Source organism: Gekko japonicus, unplaced genomic scaffold (assembly GCF_001447785.1).
Source record: "Gekko japonicus isolate JY-2015 unplaced genomic scaffold, Gekko_japonicus_V1.1 scaffold1323, whole genome shotgun sequence".
NCBI lineage: Eukaryota > Metazoa > Chordata > Lepidosauria > Squamata > Gekkonidae > Gekko > Gekko japonicus.
This window is the reverse complement of record NW_015165279.1, coordinates 112,720-129,212: the sequence shown is the minus strand read 5'-3', so window position 1 is coordinate 129,212 and position 16,493 is coordinate 112,720. Positions and strand designations below refer to the sequence as shown.

Genomic DNA, 16,493 nt, shown 5'->3' with positions numbered 1-16,493 from the left:
TAGTCAAAAAAATAAGTATTAAAGGGGCAAAGAGCCAGTTCTAAAACAAGCCATGCAGCAGAAAGAGGGAAGAAACCGGCTATTAGATAGTATAAATGCGGACATAATCGGGAAAGGCAAGAGAAAGAAAGAGGAAAAGGTATAAAGCTTTAAAACTTTATTTGGTAAAATAAACCTCTCAATATAAGCTTTGTGTTCGAGGTGAAGGGGAAGGGGAAGGAAGAGTGCCGCTTTAAGAAACCCGAGAGCCATTTTGTGTGGAGGTGACGAGTCAGATTCGGGAGACAGCGTAGCAACGGACGATCGAGAGCCAGCTGGGAGGAGCGGCATCTGGGAGCTGCCGAGAAGGAAGGAGGAACCCAGTGACATGGCGCGTGACGACAAGAGAGGAGGAGACAAAGCGGAACAGCGAGACGGCGACGTAAACAAGGAGAAAAGGGGGACTGAAATGTGGCAGGACAAGGAGGAAAAAGGTTCCGGGTGAAGGCACGAGACTACAGCGACCCGGAAGTGGCAGGACAGAGACACGAGAAATAATAACTGGAGCTTAATAAATTAAAGAAAACTGCATAAATAAAGGGGGAGGGGAGAGGAATTAAGGAAAAGAGAAGGGGAAAGGAGAATAAGGTAGCTTTCAGATAGATAGAACATAGAGAGAACCGTGGACGGGAAATAGACAGATACAAAGAAAGGTGAAGTGGAAAGTAGAAAATCAGGAATATACTAATAATTTGGATAAGATCCCAAGAATTAAGAGAACTCAAGTTGAAGTAATAGACGTAATATAGAATATAAAATAAGTAAAGTAGAGGACAGTAAAATACACCACCTAGGCCAGTGATGGCGAACCTTTTAGAGACCAAGTGCCCAAACTGCGACCCAAAACCCACTTATTTATCGCAAAGTGTCAACACGGCAATTTACACTGAATACTGAGGTTTTACTTTAGAAAAAACAACTTATACATTAACTTAAGAAGATCCAAACAAAGCAAGGAAAGCAATCCCAAATGCTTTCATTTACTTAAAAGTATTTGGCAGAGAATTCGACACTTTAATGATGGCCTGGGCCAGGCTGGGGCGATGGCACACGTGCCCACAGAGAGGGCTCTGAGTGCCACCTCTGACCTAGGCCTTTGTTGTTGTTGTTGTTCAGTCGCACAGTTGAGTCCAACTTTCACAACCCCATGGACCACATCATGCCAGGCCCGCCTGTCTTCCGCCGTCCTCTGGAGTTTGCTCAATTTCATGTTCGTTGCATCTGTAACACTGTCTAACCATTTCATACTTTGCTGTCCCGTTCTTCTTCTACCTTCAATCATCAGGGTCTTCTCCAGTGAGTGCTCCCTTCTCATTTGGTGGCCAAAGTATTTGAGTTTCAGCTTCAGTATCTGGCCTTCCAGGGAACAGTCAGGTTTGATTTCTTTTAGGATTGACTGATTTGATCTCCTTGCAGTCGAAGGGACTCTCAAGAGTCTTCTCCAGCACCATGATTTGAAAGCATCTATTTTTCGGTATTTGGCCTTCCTTATGGTCCAACTCTCGCAGCCATACATTACTACCGGGAAGCTGCTGCCTGCCCTTCTCATTTCCCAGTAGTGCGGTGACACATGCCTCCCTCACCCTAGAGGGCGGGATGCCATCGCCCCCCTCCTCACCTCTCCACACACAGTCAGGTGAGGCAGGTACCTCCCTGGACAGATCCTGATGCCAGAGTCAGGCTATTTGATGGCCCTCTGCCTAGTGGATGAGCCACCCTGGTATCAATAAGATTCAACTTGGTACTGTGAGAAGCTAAATGCCAAGTATTCATGGCTAGCTTTTGGACACAAATGATCACTTACACTTTGTTACACTTAATAATTTTTTCCTTTCCTCAAATAAGAATTTTCTGACTATTATGAATAGCAGGCAGAAATCTAGGTTGGTGATCAGCAGTGTCTCCCAGAGAAGCTCTTCATCAATGTGCTTTGGAAATAGCCTTAACATTTTAGAAAGCAGCAGTCAGTCAGTCTTTCAGCATGGTCACATATTTCTGAATTACACAGGTGAGGAAAGAAGAATTATCAGCAGTTTCACCAGCACTGAAGCATGATGTTCTTCAGAAAAAAAAGTTGTCAGTGGCTTTTCATTGTTCACACTTATGGAGTAAGAATCTGGCACCAGCGTAGAATAAAATAACAGGTCTACAAACAGGAGGGAGCAATCTCTTATTTTCATGGATGGGAACAATTATGCCCAAATTTCAATGAAAGCATAGGATTCCAGTCAGATCAGTGAAATAAATGACTTAAAATAACTGGAATCTCCCATTCTGAGTAGTGTTAAAGACCTCTCTAGCAATACCCTCTTCCCCCGGGGGCTAAGACAAACACTCAACAGTCATGTGGGTTTTCCATAAAATTTAGAATCTGAAAATTTTCTGGAAAATCATTCTGTAATTTAAATATTATCTTCAAACCAATTCAAAGTTTTATGAAAAATTATATTGATTATAATAATGCTTGTAAAACGTTAAAAACAATTTAGTAGATACTTCCCTTATGCTGTTTAAATTTAAGAAAAAATCCAAACGCACTGAAAACCGTTGATACAGATTTTAGCCCACCCAAAAAACCATATATAAGATGCTGTAGACAATTGTCCATTCATATTCCAACTAAATTTAACTCTTTTCCATGTAGGTCAATGACAGTGCAATCCTAATAACAGTGGCTATACACTATAAAAGTCAACATCAGCCTGAGCATGGAACAACTCAAAGAAACAGTACAAGATTGGAAAATGTGGAGAGAGCTGGCCCATAGAATCGCCAAGAGTCCGACATGACTGAATGGCTAACAACAACAAGACCACTGCGATATTGGTTAGGTCCTCAACAGACTGGCGATTACAATACCCCTTTCACTAAAAAATCCCTTTCACTAAAACCCTTTCGTTTTTTAAAAAATAATGTAATGAACATTCTCCCACAGATCTAAAGTTTAGACCACTGGATAATATTTCTCTCCCTTTTTCAATTAAGGTTTCCTTTTTAAAAAAAAAAGAAATTAGTTGAACAGTACTGACTTAATAAAAAGAAGAATTATGTATGGGTGACAAGAACGCAAAAGAGCAGTGGATGATGAATAATATCCCAAAATATCATTTTATGAAAGTTAGTCATTGTGTGTGTGTGTGGGGGGGGTAAAGTAAGCCTTTCCTAATTTAGAGAGTACATTAGGAACCTGATATATTTTTGAAAAAATCATTAGTACTAAAGATAGGTGTTATTAAATTATTAATTAATAGCGACAGTCTGGAATCCTTGAGAAACTACTGTGTCAAAATGTCCAAAAAATTAATTCTGAGAAACTCTCAAAAGCCATGTTGGACTCTATTCTTCATCCCTGCTCTATAGGGTTGCCAGGTCCTCCCTGGCAACTAGCAGGGGATGGAGGGGGGGGTTTACTGGGAGCAGCAGGGAGGCCCATCTGACATACAGCAACTTGTCCATGTCACTGCCCATGCGACCCGGAACTGATGTCATCATGTCCAGAATGCTGGGGAGACGCTCTGGTATTCAGGCAAAAACTCTATGGTAAATCTGGCTTTTACCAGAGCATCACCCTGACATCCCAGATGTGATGATGTCACTTCTCGGTTACATAGGCAGTGATGTCCACACATTGCTGCATGTCAGATGGATTTCCATCTTTTGGGGGGTGTTCCCCCCCTGCCAGCCAGCTGATCAGTGGCTGGGAGGTGGGGCCTGGTAGTGGGGGAACCCCACCTCCACTAGGGGGTCTGAGAGCACCCCTTTCAGCCACTGAGACCTGGTCTACACATGCAGCAGCATGAAGTGTTAAAGCGGTGGCAGAATCCTGTGGTGACAGAAGCACCTCATCAAAGTGAATGACATTTGTTTCAGTGCTTCCCTACATAGAAAACCTTATACAGAAAACGAGCACAGCAGGGAGCAGGTTAGAATGCAACCTTTTGCACTGCTTGGCTCTTTTTCTATTTGCATGGAGATTTTCTAACACAGGAAGATTTCAAAGATGGCATCCCCAATTTCCATACTGAAGAAGTACAATCCACTCTAATGTTTTAAAATGCTTTCCCTTATTCTAGTCTAATACATGCATAGACCAACCATCAGTTAGCTTTTGTAGAACAAATATATTAATTAAAAATCCAAATCAGACCCTTAGGCCTGAAAAAGCCAGGCATGCGGCCATAATACTTCTGGCCACTAAGAGTTCTCTGCAACTGGAGACTTGCACCCAGAGCCAAAAGGAAGTCCACCAGGCAGAACTGAAAGTACACGTAACAAAGCTTGAAGATAATATTAGTTTGCCCTGCCATCAGATCTCAGAAAGCATGGCTTTAGCAGTTATAAGAAAGGGCAAGTAAGACACAAGGAAGAATTGAGATTTCTTAAGCCTCTGCAAACAAACAGAACACCAAGAAACACATGAGCCCTGGAAAATACACTGCCTGGTTGGAAGGGAAATAGGGAAATCAATATGTTTAAAAGCTGTATCAACCAATATATGGACTTTTCTCCTGAAGTACAAATGGGCAACCTGATTTTAAAAGCAGTTTCTTTTGGAAATTTCACTTAGTTGAAAATCAATCCACCCTGGTAACGATCGCAGAGAATTAACGGGCTGCTAGCAATTTTTCTACATATGGTAATTATGGTAACTCTTTTTGATGGGATGGACAATGTAGAGCAGACTGATCTGAAAGTAAAAAAATGTGACATTCTCAATGTTCACAAGTAGCATTAAGTAGTTCAGATCACCTTCCTGTTTCAGCCATTTCACTATGCTTCCTTCTTCCATGGTGGGTGAAAGTGCAGGCATGAGGATTTTAACAGCAGGGGTACCTGGAAGAAAAAAGAAAAGTAACCTTGAAAACAGTATTGTGTCATTATCTCAGGGTAATATTGTAATGAACAGACAAAAGATAAGCATGGCTTCTCAGAAGAAAGTCCCACTACATTCTATCAGATAAGAATGCAGAGATTACACATGCAGTTGCTGAGTTCTGTGCATTGATTCTTAGATTGCGGAAGTCGCATTTCAAAAGTTTTGAAATTTGGATTTTTACTTTGTATATTATCTCCCCCCCCCTTTCTTATATTATATTTATATTGTATGCTGGTCTTAAGATCATCATCATAATAAAACTAAACTAACTAAACCCACTACATTCAATTAAATATTTATTTTCTACATATAAACACACATAGGATAGCCCTCCGTCCTTAAGCCATGATCCTATGTACACTTGCACAAGAGTGAGGTCCCCTTCTGGATACTTGGGGGTGGAACCTGATTCCTGGATATTTGGGGGTGGAACCTGAAGAAGGAAGGGTCTGGGGAGGGAAGGGATTTCAGTACGGTATAATTAGGGCTGCCAAATGTGGGCGGGGTGCCTACGTCACTTCTGGGTCATGTGCACGCGGCACGCGCGCTTTGCACGCGAGCACACCCCCGACGCCGGCCGGGAGCCCCCCGCTAAGACAAATTTGGCAACCCTAGGTATAATGCCATAGATTCTACCCTCCAAAGCAGCCATGTTCTTCAGGGGAACTGATCTTTGCAGTCTGGAAACTAGTTATAATTCCAGGGGATCTCCATACTCCACCTGAAGGTTAACATTTCTGGCTGGGAGGGCGTAGTATAAATCTGATAATAAAATAAAATAAATAAAATTTTAAAAATCTACAATGAACTCAGTGAAATTTACTTCTGGGTATCTATAAAGATTGGATGGCAAGATATATCACATTTGTGTAGCCAGAAGGGCAGGTTAAATTGCCCTTGTGGGGAAGTTGATTCACCTCAAGTCTAACTTGAAATCTGTGGTGGCACAAAATTGCTGCATGGTATTCTGCAAAGTGAATGGAAAGGCAAGTTATTCACATATATTTAATTCAGACCACTTAGGTCCAATTACCTAGGCCATGACATATATTTTACCCAACAATTCCTTTGACAACTGTTTAAACAGATTAACCAAAGCACTGTATTAATTTTATAAAAAGACAGCAACCACAAAACTGAATTATGCATGTAGAAAGCTATTCCTTGTGCCAATCCTCTACAAAGTCTCCTTCCCTGAGGTTCACTATTAGCTATATCTGTCTTGACAACATGCACTGTAACACCAAACTGTACGACCAAAACTGAACGGCACAGATGTCAAAGTATTAGCAACTATATTAGAGAAAATGTCATTTTGAAAGCAGTGTTTAAGGGAAATCTGGAATCTGTTCTAAGAGTTTTTATTTATCTACTTCATTCATACCCCGCCTTTCCCTGTGATGGGAACCCAAAGCAGCTGACGTTGTTCTCCTCTTCTCAATGTAATCATCATAACAACTCTGTTGACTGGCAGACAGAGCCTGAACCCGGACATCCCAAGCCCTAATCTGGCACTCTAACCACTTAAAGCACATTCAAGCTGACCTTCTTGTTTAATCCAGGCTGTCAACAATATTAGTAGTACGTAATCATAAAAACCTAATAAGTTTTAAGAGTTTCTTTCAGGCATAGATTCATAGTGAGGATATTTCTTAAACCAAGCCCACCGGTTTAGAAAAAAGAAGCTTATTATCTTGCCTCATTACCTAAAATGGATCATTACACATTAGGCAAGAAAGGAAGAGATGTCCCAAATACATTTCACAATGTGCTCTGATTTAAAAAAACAAAACAAGAAAACCCCTAGTTTGCACTATGAAAGTAGGGACAAGGTAGGTAGTTGTGATTTTGTGCCTCTGTGTAAACATGCAAGAACACTAACAATGACCAAAAGCCTAGATAGAACATTCCACAAGTAGGTAGTTACTATTCAGAACAGCTTTCCTTTAGGTACTGAAAAAAATTAGAGCACTTCCCACGGAATGTAAAGCATATGTAAGCCATGCAGAAAAATATGAGAAACTAAAGTGCAGATCTTTGGTTCTGTTAAAGTCAATGCAACTTAAAATTGCTTAACTTTCTCATGCTGTTTGACAGTTATAAATATTTAACCTTTGTCGTATTAACACATGATCTTTAATGTAATAGTTACAAATGTATCAAAAGTCAGATTCCCCCCCCCCTTACGTAGACAGATAGGCTTTAAGTAAACTTTAAGCTTTAGCTCAATTCTGGTACAAGAATATTGACAGCTATAGGAGAGGGAATGGGCAAAATGTGCCCTCCTTTTGCCACCCCTGATGCTGGCACATTATTTGTCACAGTGCATGTGGGGAGCAGGGGTGAAGAGAACACATTCCATTTGCCATCCTTGATGCTGGCAAAGAAGAATGACACCTGCCAGAAGTAGGGAGAAGGCCTTAATGACCATCTACACTGGCCCATCTCTACTGTAACCATTCAACTTCACAAACTGTTTGCAGCACAAGAACGTGGTAGCTCTCCATTTTCTACTCAAATGAGTTCCTGCTGGGCGTGGCCAACTTGGGAGCCAGCCGGAACTCCGTTCCTTTGCGTTCCTGCCCAAAAATAGCCCTGGTGAAGAGAACACATTCCATTTGCCATCCTTGATACTGGCAAAGAAGAATGACACCTGCCAGATGCAGGGAGAAGGCCTTAATGACCAGTCAGAGCCTGGCCCATCTCTACTGTAACCATTGTTTGCACCACAGGAAAGTGGTAGCTCTCCATTTTCTACTCGTTTCATAAAGCCATTAAAGGTAAAGGTTTCCCTTGCTGAAAAGCTAGTTGAATCCGACTCTAGGGGGTGGTGCTCATCTCCATTTCCAAGCCAAAGAGCCAGCGCTGTCCGAAGACATTTCTGTGGTCAAGTAGCCAGCATGACTAAATGCTGAGGCACACAGAACGCTCTTACCTTCCCACCGAAGCAGTAAAAATTTATCTACTTGCAATTCCTTGCTTTCAAACTGCTAGGTTGGCAGGAGCTGGGGCCAGAGATCCAGAATTCTCCATCCATTAATTGTTTAGGTATTTTTAAATGCTGCAAATTGGTTTTAGAATAAGTATTTTAAAAACTTGTTTTAATGGTTTTGATTGCCCACCACCTTGGAGACGCTAAGTTGGGTAGAAAGGCAACTTTAAAATGTTCTAAATTAAATTAAATAAATAATTGTGGCTCTGTTAGCCACCTTTAGCAAACTAGTGGAAAAGCAGGATATAAAACCAATGCAGCTCACATTTTAAAGCTTACATTTTAGTTTCATGGCATACATGTATAAAATTATAAATGTGCAGCTGATCTCCTGATTTTAGGTAGAAACCAACTGCATGATTTGAGCTTAATAAAATATAGGACAGACCCACGGAAATAGAACTATATAATCCAGAAGCACCTTGAAGTTTGCATATTACAACCAAGACAACAGTCTACTATCTTTAATGAAGCACTTTGTTGGCACAGCAATTTATTCCTTCCTTTCTTTGAAGAAAAGCATCTTGGTTTATTAAGCATATATGAGATTGCCTATGGCTTCCATTACAGTGTGATTGGATTCTACAATATATGAGTTTTGTCTTTACTATGTGAATGTGTATTTATACTTACGATTTAGGCTTAGCCACACACTCTACTAGGCTGTGTTTTCTGTTCATTTCACACATTTTGCAGGGGCGAACCCACAGCGATCATCAAGCTTCCCAGAGCATCCCCTCTTCTAGCTCACCCTGATCCTCCTGGCTTTACAACCCACCCACAAGAGAGTCATCACCCACTTTTGGATCCTGAGCCACGATCTGAGAAAGTCATCAATGGCTGAGCATCCTACAGGGCTGTCAGCCCTGATCCTGCAGTGGCTCCAACTCACAGGCAGAGGCTGCTCAGTGCTGGGCTGCCAACCATGCACTATGGTGCTGCTCCTGCACCTCCCTCCGGGCCTGCCTCCTCTGGCATCCCAAGGGCTCCGGCAACCGTGTGGGTGAGGCTGGCAGCTGCAGGGCCTCTGCTTCAGCTTCCAATCCCTGGCTGCAGGACTGAGAGCATAGCACGCTGATCGAAGTCTGAGCCTCCCCATCTGCACCTGATGGAGTCTTTACCTTGTCTGGTGGCCTGGGGCCAGCTTCCCCCACCCCTTCCTCATCCAAGGAGGTGTTGGCAGGCAGGCCCATGACACTGACATAGATTCCAAGGCTCCAGGCAGAGGCATCTCTCAGCCTTGGGCAGCAAATCCAAAGTGTCTTTATGGTTGACAAGCAGCAGTTGCATTCACATGTTTAGAATACAGGTGATACCTTAAATCCCAAGTGTGATCTTCCACTCACTAGTAGCCCTTCTGTCTTTCAGGATTAAGCTTTACTTTATTGGCCCACATCTACTCTAAAACTGCCTCCAAGTTCAAGGTTTTTACATCCTCCCTGCAGTCAGCTGGAAGCGTGAGATATTGTCATCTGCATATTGATGACAACCCAGCCAAAATCTCCAGATGACCTCATTCAGCGGTTTCAGGTAGATGTTAAGAAGAATAGATTGGATTTATAAACCCCACCCTTCACTACATGAAGGAGTTTCAGAATGGCTTACAATTCCTTTCCCCTCCCCTCCCTGCAGGACTGAGAGCATAGCACGCTGATCGGAGTCTGAGACTCCCCATCTGCACCTGATGGAGTCTTTACCTTGTCTGGTGGGCTGGGGCCAGCTTCCTCCACCCCTTCCAAGGAGGTGTTGGCAGGCAGGTCCATGACACTGACATAGATTCCAAGGTTCCAGGCAGAGGCATCTCTCAGCCTTGGGCAGCAAATCCAAAGTGTCTTTATGGTTGACAAGCAGCAGTTGCATTCACATGTTTAGAATACAGGTGATACCTTAAATCCCAAGTCTGATCTTCCACTCACTAGTAGCCCTTCTGTCTTTCAGGATTAAGCTTTACTTTATTGGCCCACATCTACTCTAAAACTGCCTCCAAGTTCAAGGTTTTTACATCCTCCCTGCAGTCAGCTGGAAGCGTGAAATATTGTCATCTGCATATTGATGACAACCCAGCCAAAATCTCCAGATGACCTCATTCAGCGGTTTCAGGTAGATGTTAAGAAGAATAGATTGGATTTATAACCCATCCTTCACTACCTGAAGGAATTTCAGAATGGCTCACAATTCCTTTCCCCTTCCCTCCCCACAACTGATACCCTGTGAGGTAGGTGGGGCTGAGAGACCTCTCTGAGAACCGCCCTTGAGAGAACAGCTCTGAAAGAACTTATGACTGACCCAAGGTCACACCAGCAGTTGCATGTGGAGGAGTGGGGAATCAAACCCAGTTCTCCCAGATTAGAGTCCACGCTCCTAACCACTACACCAAACTCGCTCTCCCCACAGGGGACAAGATGGAACCTTGTGGGATCCCACAGCAAAAGTCCAAGGGGCTGAGTAGCAGTCCCTCAGCACCACCTTCTGAAACCTATCCTCCAGGTAGGATGGGAACCAGCGCAGAATAGTGCCTTCCAATTTCAATGGAAATAGGCAGTCTAATGGGATACCATAATCAATGGTATAGAAAGCCACTGTGAGGTCCAGGAGAAACAACAGAGTCATGCTCCCTCTGTCCATCTCCCACTGCAAGTCATCCATCAGGGTGACCAAATTTGTTTCAGTCCCATAACCAGGCCTGAAACCAGATTGGAAGGGATCTAAACAATTTGCATCATTTGAAGGCTTAAACAAATGAAACCTCCATGTTAAGCGTCAGTGTACCACTGACGACCACATGACTAAGGAGGGTACCATTTTCATGCCCTGTTCAAGGACTCTCTGGAAGCATGTGACTGCCACAGATGTTTCAACTCAAGCACAACAATTATCCAGGTACTATATAACCTGTTTCTGCCACCTGGAGATTAAAATTATTGAAGACTGTGAGAGGCATCCAGTGTGTTACGGGTGTTTTACTACACTATGGATGTAAAGCACATCAGACACTTGGAATGAGCAACAGAAACTGTTGTGGGAGATCATCCAGAGATCTGAACTGGGTTGTCACCAATATAAGGGTGATACCTCACACTGGCAGACTCCAGGGATGATGTAGTTTTGGCAGTTCTGGGATAGATCAGGGTTCCCCAACCTTTTTGAGCCTATGGGCACCTCTGGAATTCGGATACAAGTTGTTAGGTGCAACCACTAAATGGCTGTCACAGGAGGTGAAGCCAACCACAAAAAGGCTACTGCAGGAGGTGGAGCCACACACAGAGGATACCTAAGTGTAGGGGACAAGAGTGGTAATTAAAAAAAATACACTGGGAAAGGGGAATGTGAAAGAGAATAAAACCAACACTGTTTTGGCAGCTGCCACCAAAACAGCCAATCCAATCTCCAGTGGCCAAACCGAGCCCCATTTGGCCTCATCCACTTTCTAAAAATGCTCACTAGGCGCCATGGCAGCTATGGACCTCAGGATAGATGCTAATAAACTGGAACTTAATCCCTACGAAAGAGATTTGCTACTAGGAGGTGGAAAGATTGGCTTAGGAACTGAATTGTCACCTATTCCAGATGGCATTACACTCCACAGATTGGGGCTTTTGCTTGTTGCAGGCCCGGAGCACTTTTCATCAACTTCAACTGGTGAGCCAGCTGCATCCTTTTCTGGGCAAAAAAGATCTTGCCAACTGTGTTGTATGTCCAGGAAACATTTAGATTAGATTTCTGCAATGTACTCTACACACAGTTGCCCTTTAAGGTAAAGGTAAAGGTTCCCTTGCTCGAAAGCCAGTCAAATCCGACTCTAGGGTTGCGGTGCTCATCTCCGTTTCAAAGCCGAAGAGCCAGCGCTGTCCGAAGACGTTTCCGTGGTCATGTGGCCGGCATGACTAAACACCAAGGCGCACAGAACGCTGTTACCTTTCCACCGAAGTGGTACCTATTTATCTACTTTCAATTTCTTGCTTTCGAACTGCTAGGTTGGCAGGAGCTGGAACTAGAGTGCCTGGTAATTACAATTGGTACAGAATGCTGCAGCCAGAATGTCAACTGGCGTGGACCATAGGGACCATATCACTTGGTCCGTCTACATTGGCTCCTAGTTTGCTTCTGGGCCCAATTCAAAGCACTGATATTGAGTTTTAAAACCCTAAATAGGCTGTGACTTGTATACCTTAAGCCTACTCCCAAATGAACTCCCAAGTGTATTAATTATGTTGGTTTTAAACTATTGTAAGCCGCCCTGAGCTGCCTTGGCGGGAGGGCGGGAGGGCGGGGTAAAAGTCAAATAAATAAATAACCTATCCACTCACTACAGTCATCTTCAGGGGGCCTGAGTCTGAAGCTAGATGGGTGGGAGGCTGAGAACAGGCCTTTTCAGTCATGGTATTAGAATTATGGAATTCCCTCTCCAGAGAGATTTGTCTGTCCCCCTTTCACTGTTTTGTGCCAGCAAATATTATTGTTCAGTTTAGTAAATTACAAGGTAATTACAGAAGGTGACCCCCACAAAAAAACAAGCTACAGCTTTCTTTCTCCTTCCTCAAGGTTTACTTTTCAAAAACTGTAACCCCTCTCAGCTTTGATAAGCATTAATAGTCAATTTCACTTTCAAGGCACAGCTGTGTTGTTCTGCTAGTTGCGTTCTAACCCATCCCAGACCTACAGTATATAAATAAACCAGAAATCAAGTGGCACTTTTAAGACTAATCACATTTATTCCAGTATAAACTTTCCTGAGTTAGACTCAGGAATCCTAATGCTGGAATAAATGAAGGAAAGGGATTGTTTGAAGTATACATGAGCTTTAAAACATAACTGATGTTTTCATGGCCATTTACCAGTCTCTAAATACAAGGGTTGTTCTGAGGATAATTTCTACCACCAATGAAACTGGAGCCCACACCAGAAGTAATTCACCAACAGCTACTGCAATTAGATCAAAGACAGCTAAAGCTAGAATCATACCTACATTAATCAAAGACGATTGAAGATGTCATTGTAAAACCTAAAACCAAGAGTTCGTGAACACACACACAATTTAATTTGTAAACCTCCACTAGAGTGCCACACACAAAGAGAAATCAGCTATATCCTTCCTTGCCTAGTTTGTTAACACCATCAAATTTTACCCTATTTCTAATGAAGCTGTCAGTCCTTACTTATTCATTCTTTCACACACATGTGCACAGGCCTACCCCCTAGTATTACTCTTCAATGTCATTATCTTCACGTACGAATTCCAACTCCCAGCATTTGGGAATGTATAATTAACAGGGAACATTATATATAACGAGCCAAACACTCACCCAGGAGCTCCCCGGTCTTATGCAGAAACCTCCAGCCCACTGCATGAGGCAGAGAAGCAAGACCCCCTCGTGCTAAATTCCTGCCTAGGAGCAGGTTTATCATCCTTCTACCACCACTGCAGCTCAGCCACAAGGAGGCTGCCATCTTTCTCCTCCTCCTCCGAACTCTAGGGCTGTCCTTCTCGCTGCCTGAAAAAAAGTATACTGACTCCCCCTACGGCAGCCTGTCTTTTACTGCCTGAACCAAAATACGCACCGCTACGTTTTCCGCGAGAGATTAATGACAAATATCAGCCCTATGTACTGAAAAGCCATTATCTGGATTATGATCGTGATTCGGTATGGCGGAAGCGGTAAAAAGCAGCTGAGAAATCTGCCTTTCTGAATCTAAAATAAGCTTGCTATATATATATTTTGAAAGGGACAAGGGACATATACCTGTAAGAGCTGCACAGCAGGCTTAAAAAGGCAGCTATAGCCTGTCTCAGCACCACTGCCATGCTAGGGAAAGCTATACGCCTTTTCTGCCTGTCGATTATACCAGGGCTCCATTCATTAAAAATGTGACAATACATCTGACTCCAGATTCACGTTTGAAACTATTAGTCACCATAAAGAGAAACTAGTTTGAGACACAAGCAAATGTAGTGTGCTTGTCTAGGATAAATTCCAAAGGGACAGCCATATTAGTCTGATGCAGCCCAAACAATTACGAGCCTTAAGGAGCAATCCTAAAAAAAAGCCTACTTGGAAATATATCTCAGCTTATTATCCAATATATCTTACTTCCAGGAAAGTGTTTTTTAGGATTACAGCCTTAAAGTGTCAGCGTCCTGGGACATTTTAACGAGGTCACATTTATTTGGCATAACATTTAATGAGCCTGAGAGGGTCTTCCCCACCCCACCCCCACCCATTTGTAGTTCCATGCCCAGAAGATGACAAAAAACCTCCAGAATCCCTAGGCGAACTGGCCTGGAGAAAAATTGCTTCCTGACCCCAGAGTAGCAATCAGCATTTCCCTGGGCATGTAAGAAAGGGCCACAAGAACTAAACACTGATGCAGCCCCTCCTGCCCTCTCTCTCGAAAAGTCTCAAAGCGCTTTATTATACAAAAAAAAAAAAAGTCTCAAAGCAGCTTACAATTGCCTTCTCTTCCTCTCCACACAAGTCACCTTGTGAGGTAAGTGGGGCTAAGAGAGTCCTGAAAGAACTGTGACTGGTCCAACGGCACCCAGCAGGCTTTCTGTGGAAGAGTGGGGAATCAAACCTAGGTCTCCAGATTACAGTCTACGGCTCTTAACCATTAACAGGCAGCTGTCAATCCTACCTATTTGCAGGGCAGCACCTTTAGAAGGCTTTGCTCATCTGAGTGAAGGTAACGCAGTAGAGCAGGAAAGGCTGTGTGGGTCCAAAGCCATAAAGGGTTGTGTGGGTGACAACCAAAACCTTACATTGAATTTGGTAACTGACTGGTAACCAGTGGATTGTCTGCAGGAAGGCATATTCTGCATGATGTACAATACTAAAAGGGATGCCAAATTCTGCACCACCTAGAGTTTCAGAATTGTCTTTAAGGGAAGATCATGTAAAGTGCATTGCAATGGTCTAGCTTCAAGGAAACCATAGCATGGATACATGTGGCCAGGTCAGCTGAGTTTTGGTAGAGGACCATCTTCTGGGTTAATTGAAGCCTAGTTGTGTGTTTAGGATTATAGCTTTAGTAAATAGACAGAAACCCTGTTCTGTTTACATCTTATCACTCTTCTAAACACAAGCAGGTTAGTAAAAGAATTGTGCTTTGTGTATGTTTGGTTTGACAGCACTATACAGAGAAAAATATAGGAAAAAAGTATGTCCAGGTTGCAAAGGAGTAGCCAAGTTAGTTTTGTGCTACAAAAACAGGAGAAACTGAAAGGCAAATGCCACTGTTTCCCCTTCAAGCAAGTGAATGCATGAAGCTCCCTAGGTGCTTGGGTTGCCAACTCTGGGCTGGAAAACTCTGAGATTGGGGGGGGGGACTGGGGAGAGGAAGGACCTCAGTAGGGTATAATGCTATAAAGTATCAGTTTTTAAATATTGATTTGATATCTACTTGTTGGGAATATTATAGTTGTAGTTCCAATGTTGGCAGGAGGTTGAGTAGATTGTCCCCTTCTCTGATGGTCCCTTCCAACTCTGAGATTAAGTCCACACATTCCAAACCAGGCATTTTCTCCAGGGGAAGTGACCTCTGTAGTCTGGGCCTGTAATTCCAGAAGATCTCCAGGTCCCACCTGAAGGCTGGCAGCCATATTGATTGCTGTGCTCCCCATTGTTTTAGAGATAATGTTCAGTATGATCACCCCTATTCACACTAATAGATGGTAAAACAATTGCCTTTTCACTGATTATAGGTATTTTTATTTTAGATTTAGGCATTTCTACTAATTTAGCACCAAAACCTAAGAATACTTATTTCTCCTTACCCTGAGTGCAAAGTAATTTGCCAAACAGCTCCTGTCCCATATATTAACTAAGATGTTTGCTTCAATATCTGCAGGAAGGTCTAAAAAGTCACTTCAGATTTTGAAATTCCATAGGCTCTGAAACAGAAACCAGAAATACGGACTATTCCCTAAAAGGAGGAGCTAATGAGAGAATATGGGATATTGAGAAATGATTTCAAATTTTTCTAATAAATTTTGAATTACCAATTTTACTTACATCTCAATAGTGATCTAGGTCTCTTATAACTAAGTGGTCAAAAGGAAGTGAAATCAGAACTTAATGTGCCATCAACACATCACACTTTTGTGGGGAGCAGTTCCAGGGTACCATTTGGCAATTATTTGCTAAAATGCACATCACACTTTTGTGGGTACCATTTGGCAATTATTTGCTAAAAGCCCAGTTGTTTTCTCTGGAAACTGTTAGCCACTATGAGCCTCTATTGCACAACCTTTATAACAGTCCCATCCCCATAGCCACAGAAACAAATTATTTTTATCTGTGTAATTTTCAGACATTTAAGCTTAAAACCACACACTTTCTCAGCATAGTATGGAACTCCAAAAACAAATAGAGCGCAAATGTATTATTTATTCAAGTGTCCATTTTACATTATTTTTGAAAATTCAGCCCTTTATAACGTCAGAAATCAGAAGTGCAGCTTTTTGGCATTGGGGGGGGGCGGGACAGACGGACTATAAAATTTCATAGGGTAGCCATATTCACTTACATCCACCAAAGTCTTGTGGCTCTTTAAAAACTAATTTATTTTGTGTACATTTTTTCAATGCCG

At 42.6% G+C, this 16,493-nt stretch overlaps 1 protein-coding gene across 1 annotated transcript in view; it reads right to left on the bottom strand.

Annotated features, from left to right (window-relative positions):
* Positions 1–13,380, bottom strand: part of PDHX (pyruvate dehydrogenase complex component X) — a 73,704-nt gene extending 60,324 nt beyond the window's left edge. The window contains exons 1-2 of the mRNA XM_015410296.1: positions 13,211–13,380; positions 4,789–4,872 (exon numbers count right to left, since the gene is read on the bottom strand). Of these exons, the coding sequence (XP_015265782.1) occupies positions 4,789–4,872; positions 13,211–13,355 (229 nt within the window). The 5' untranslated portion in view covers positions 13,356–13,380. The remainder of the gene's footprint in view (positions 1–4,788; positions 4,873–13,210) is intronic.
* Between the last annotated feature and the right edge of the window lie 3,113 nt (positions 13,381–16,493).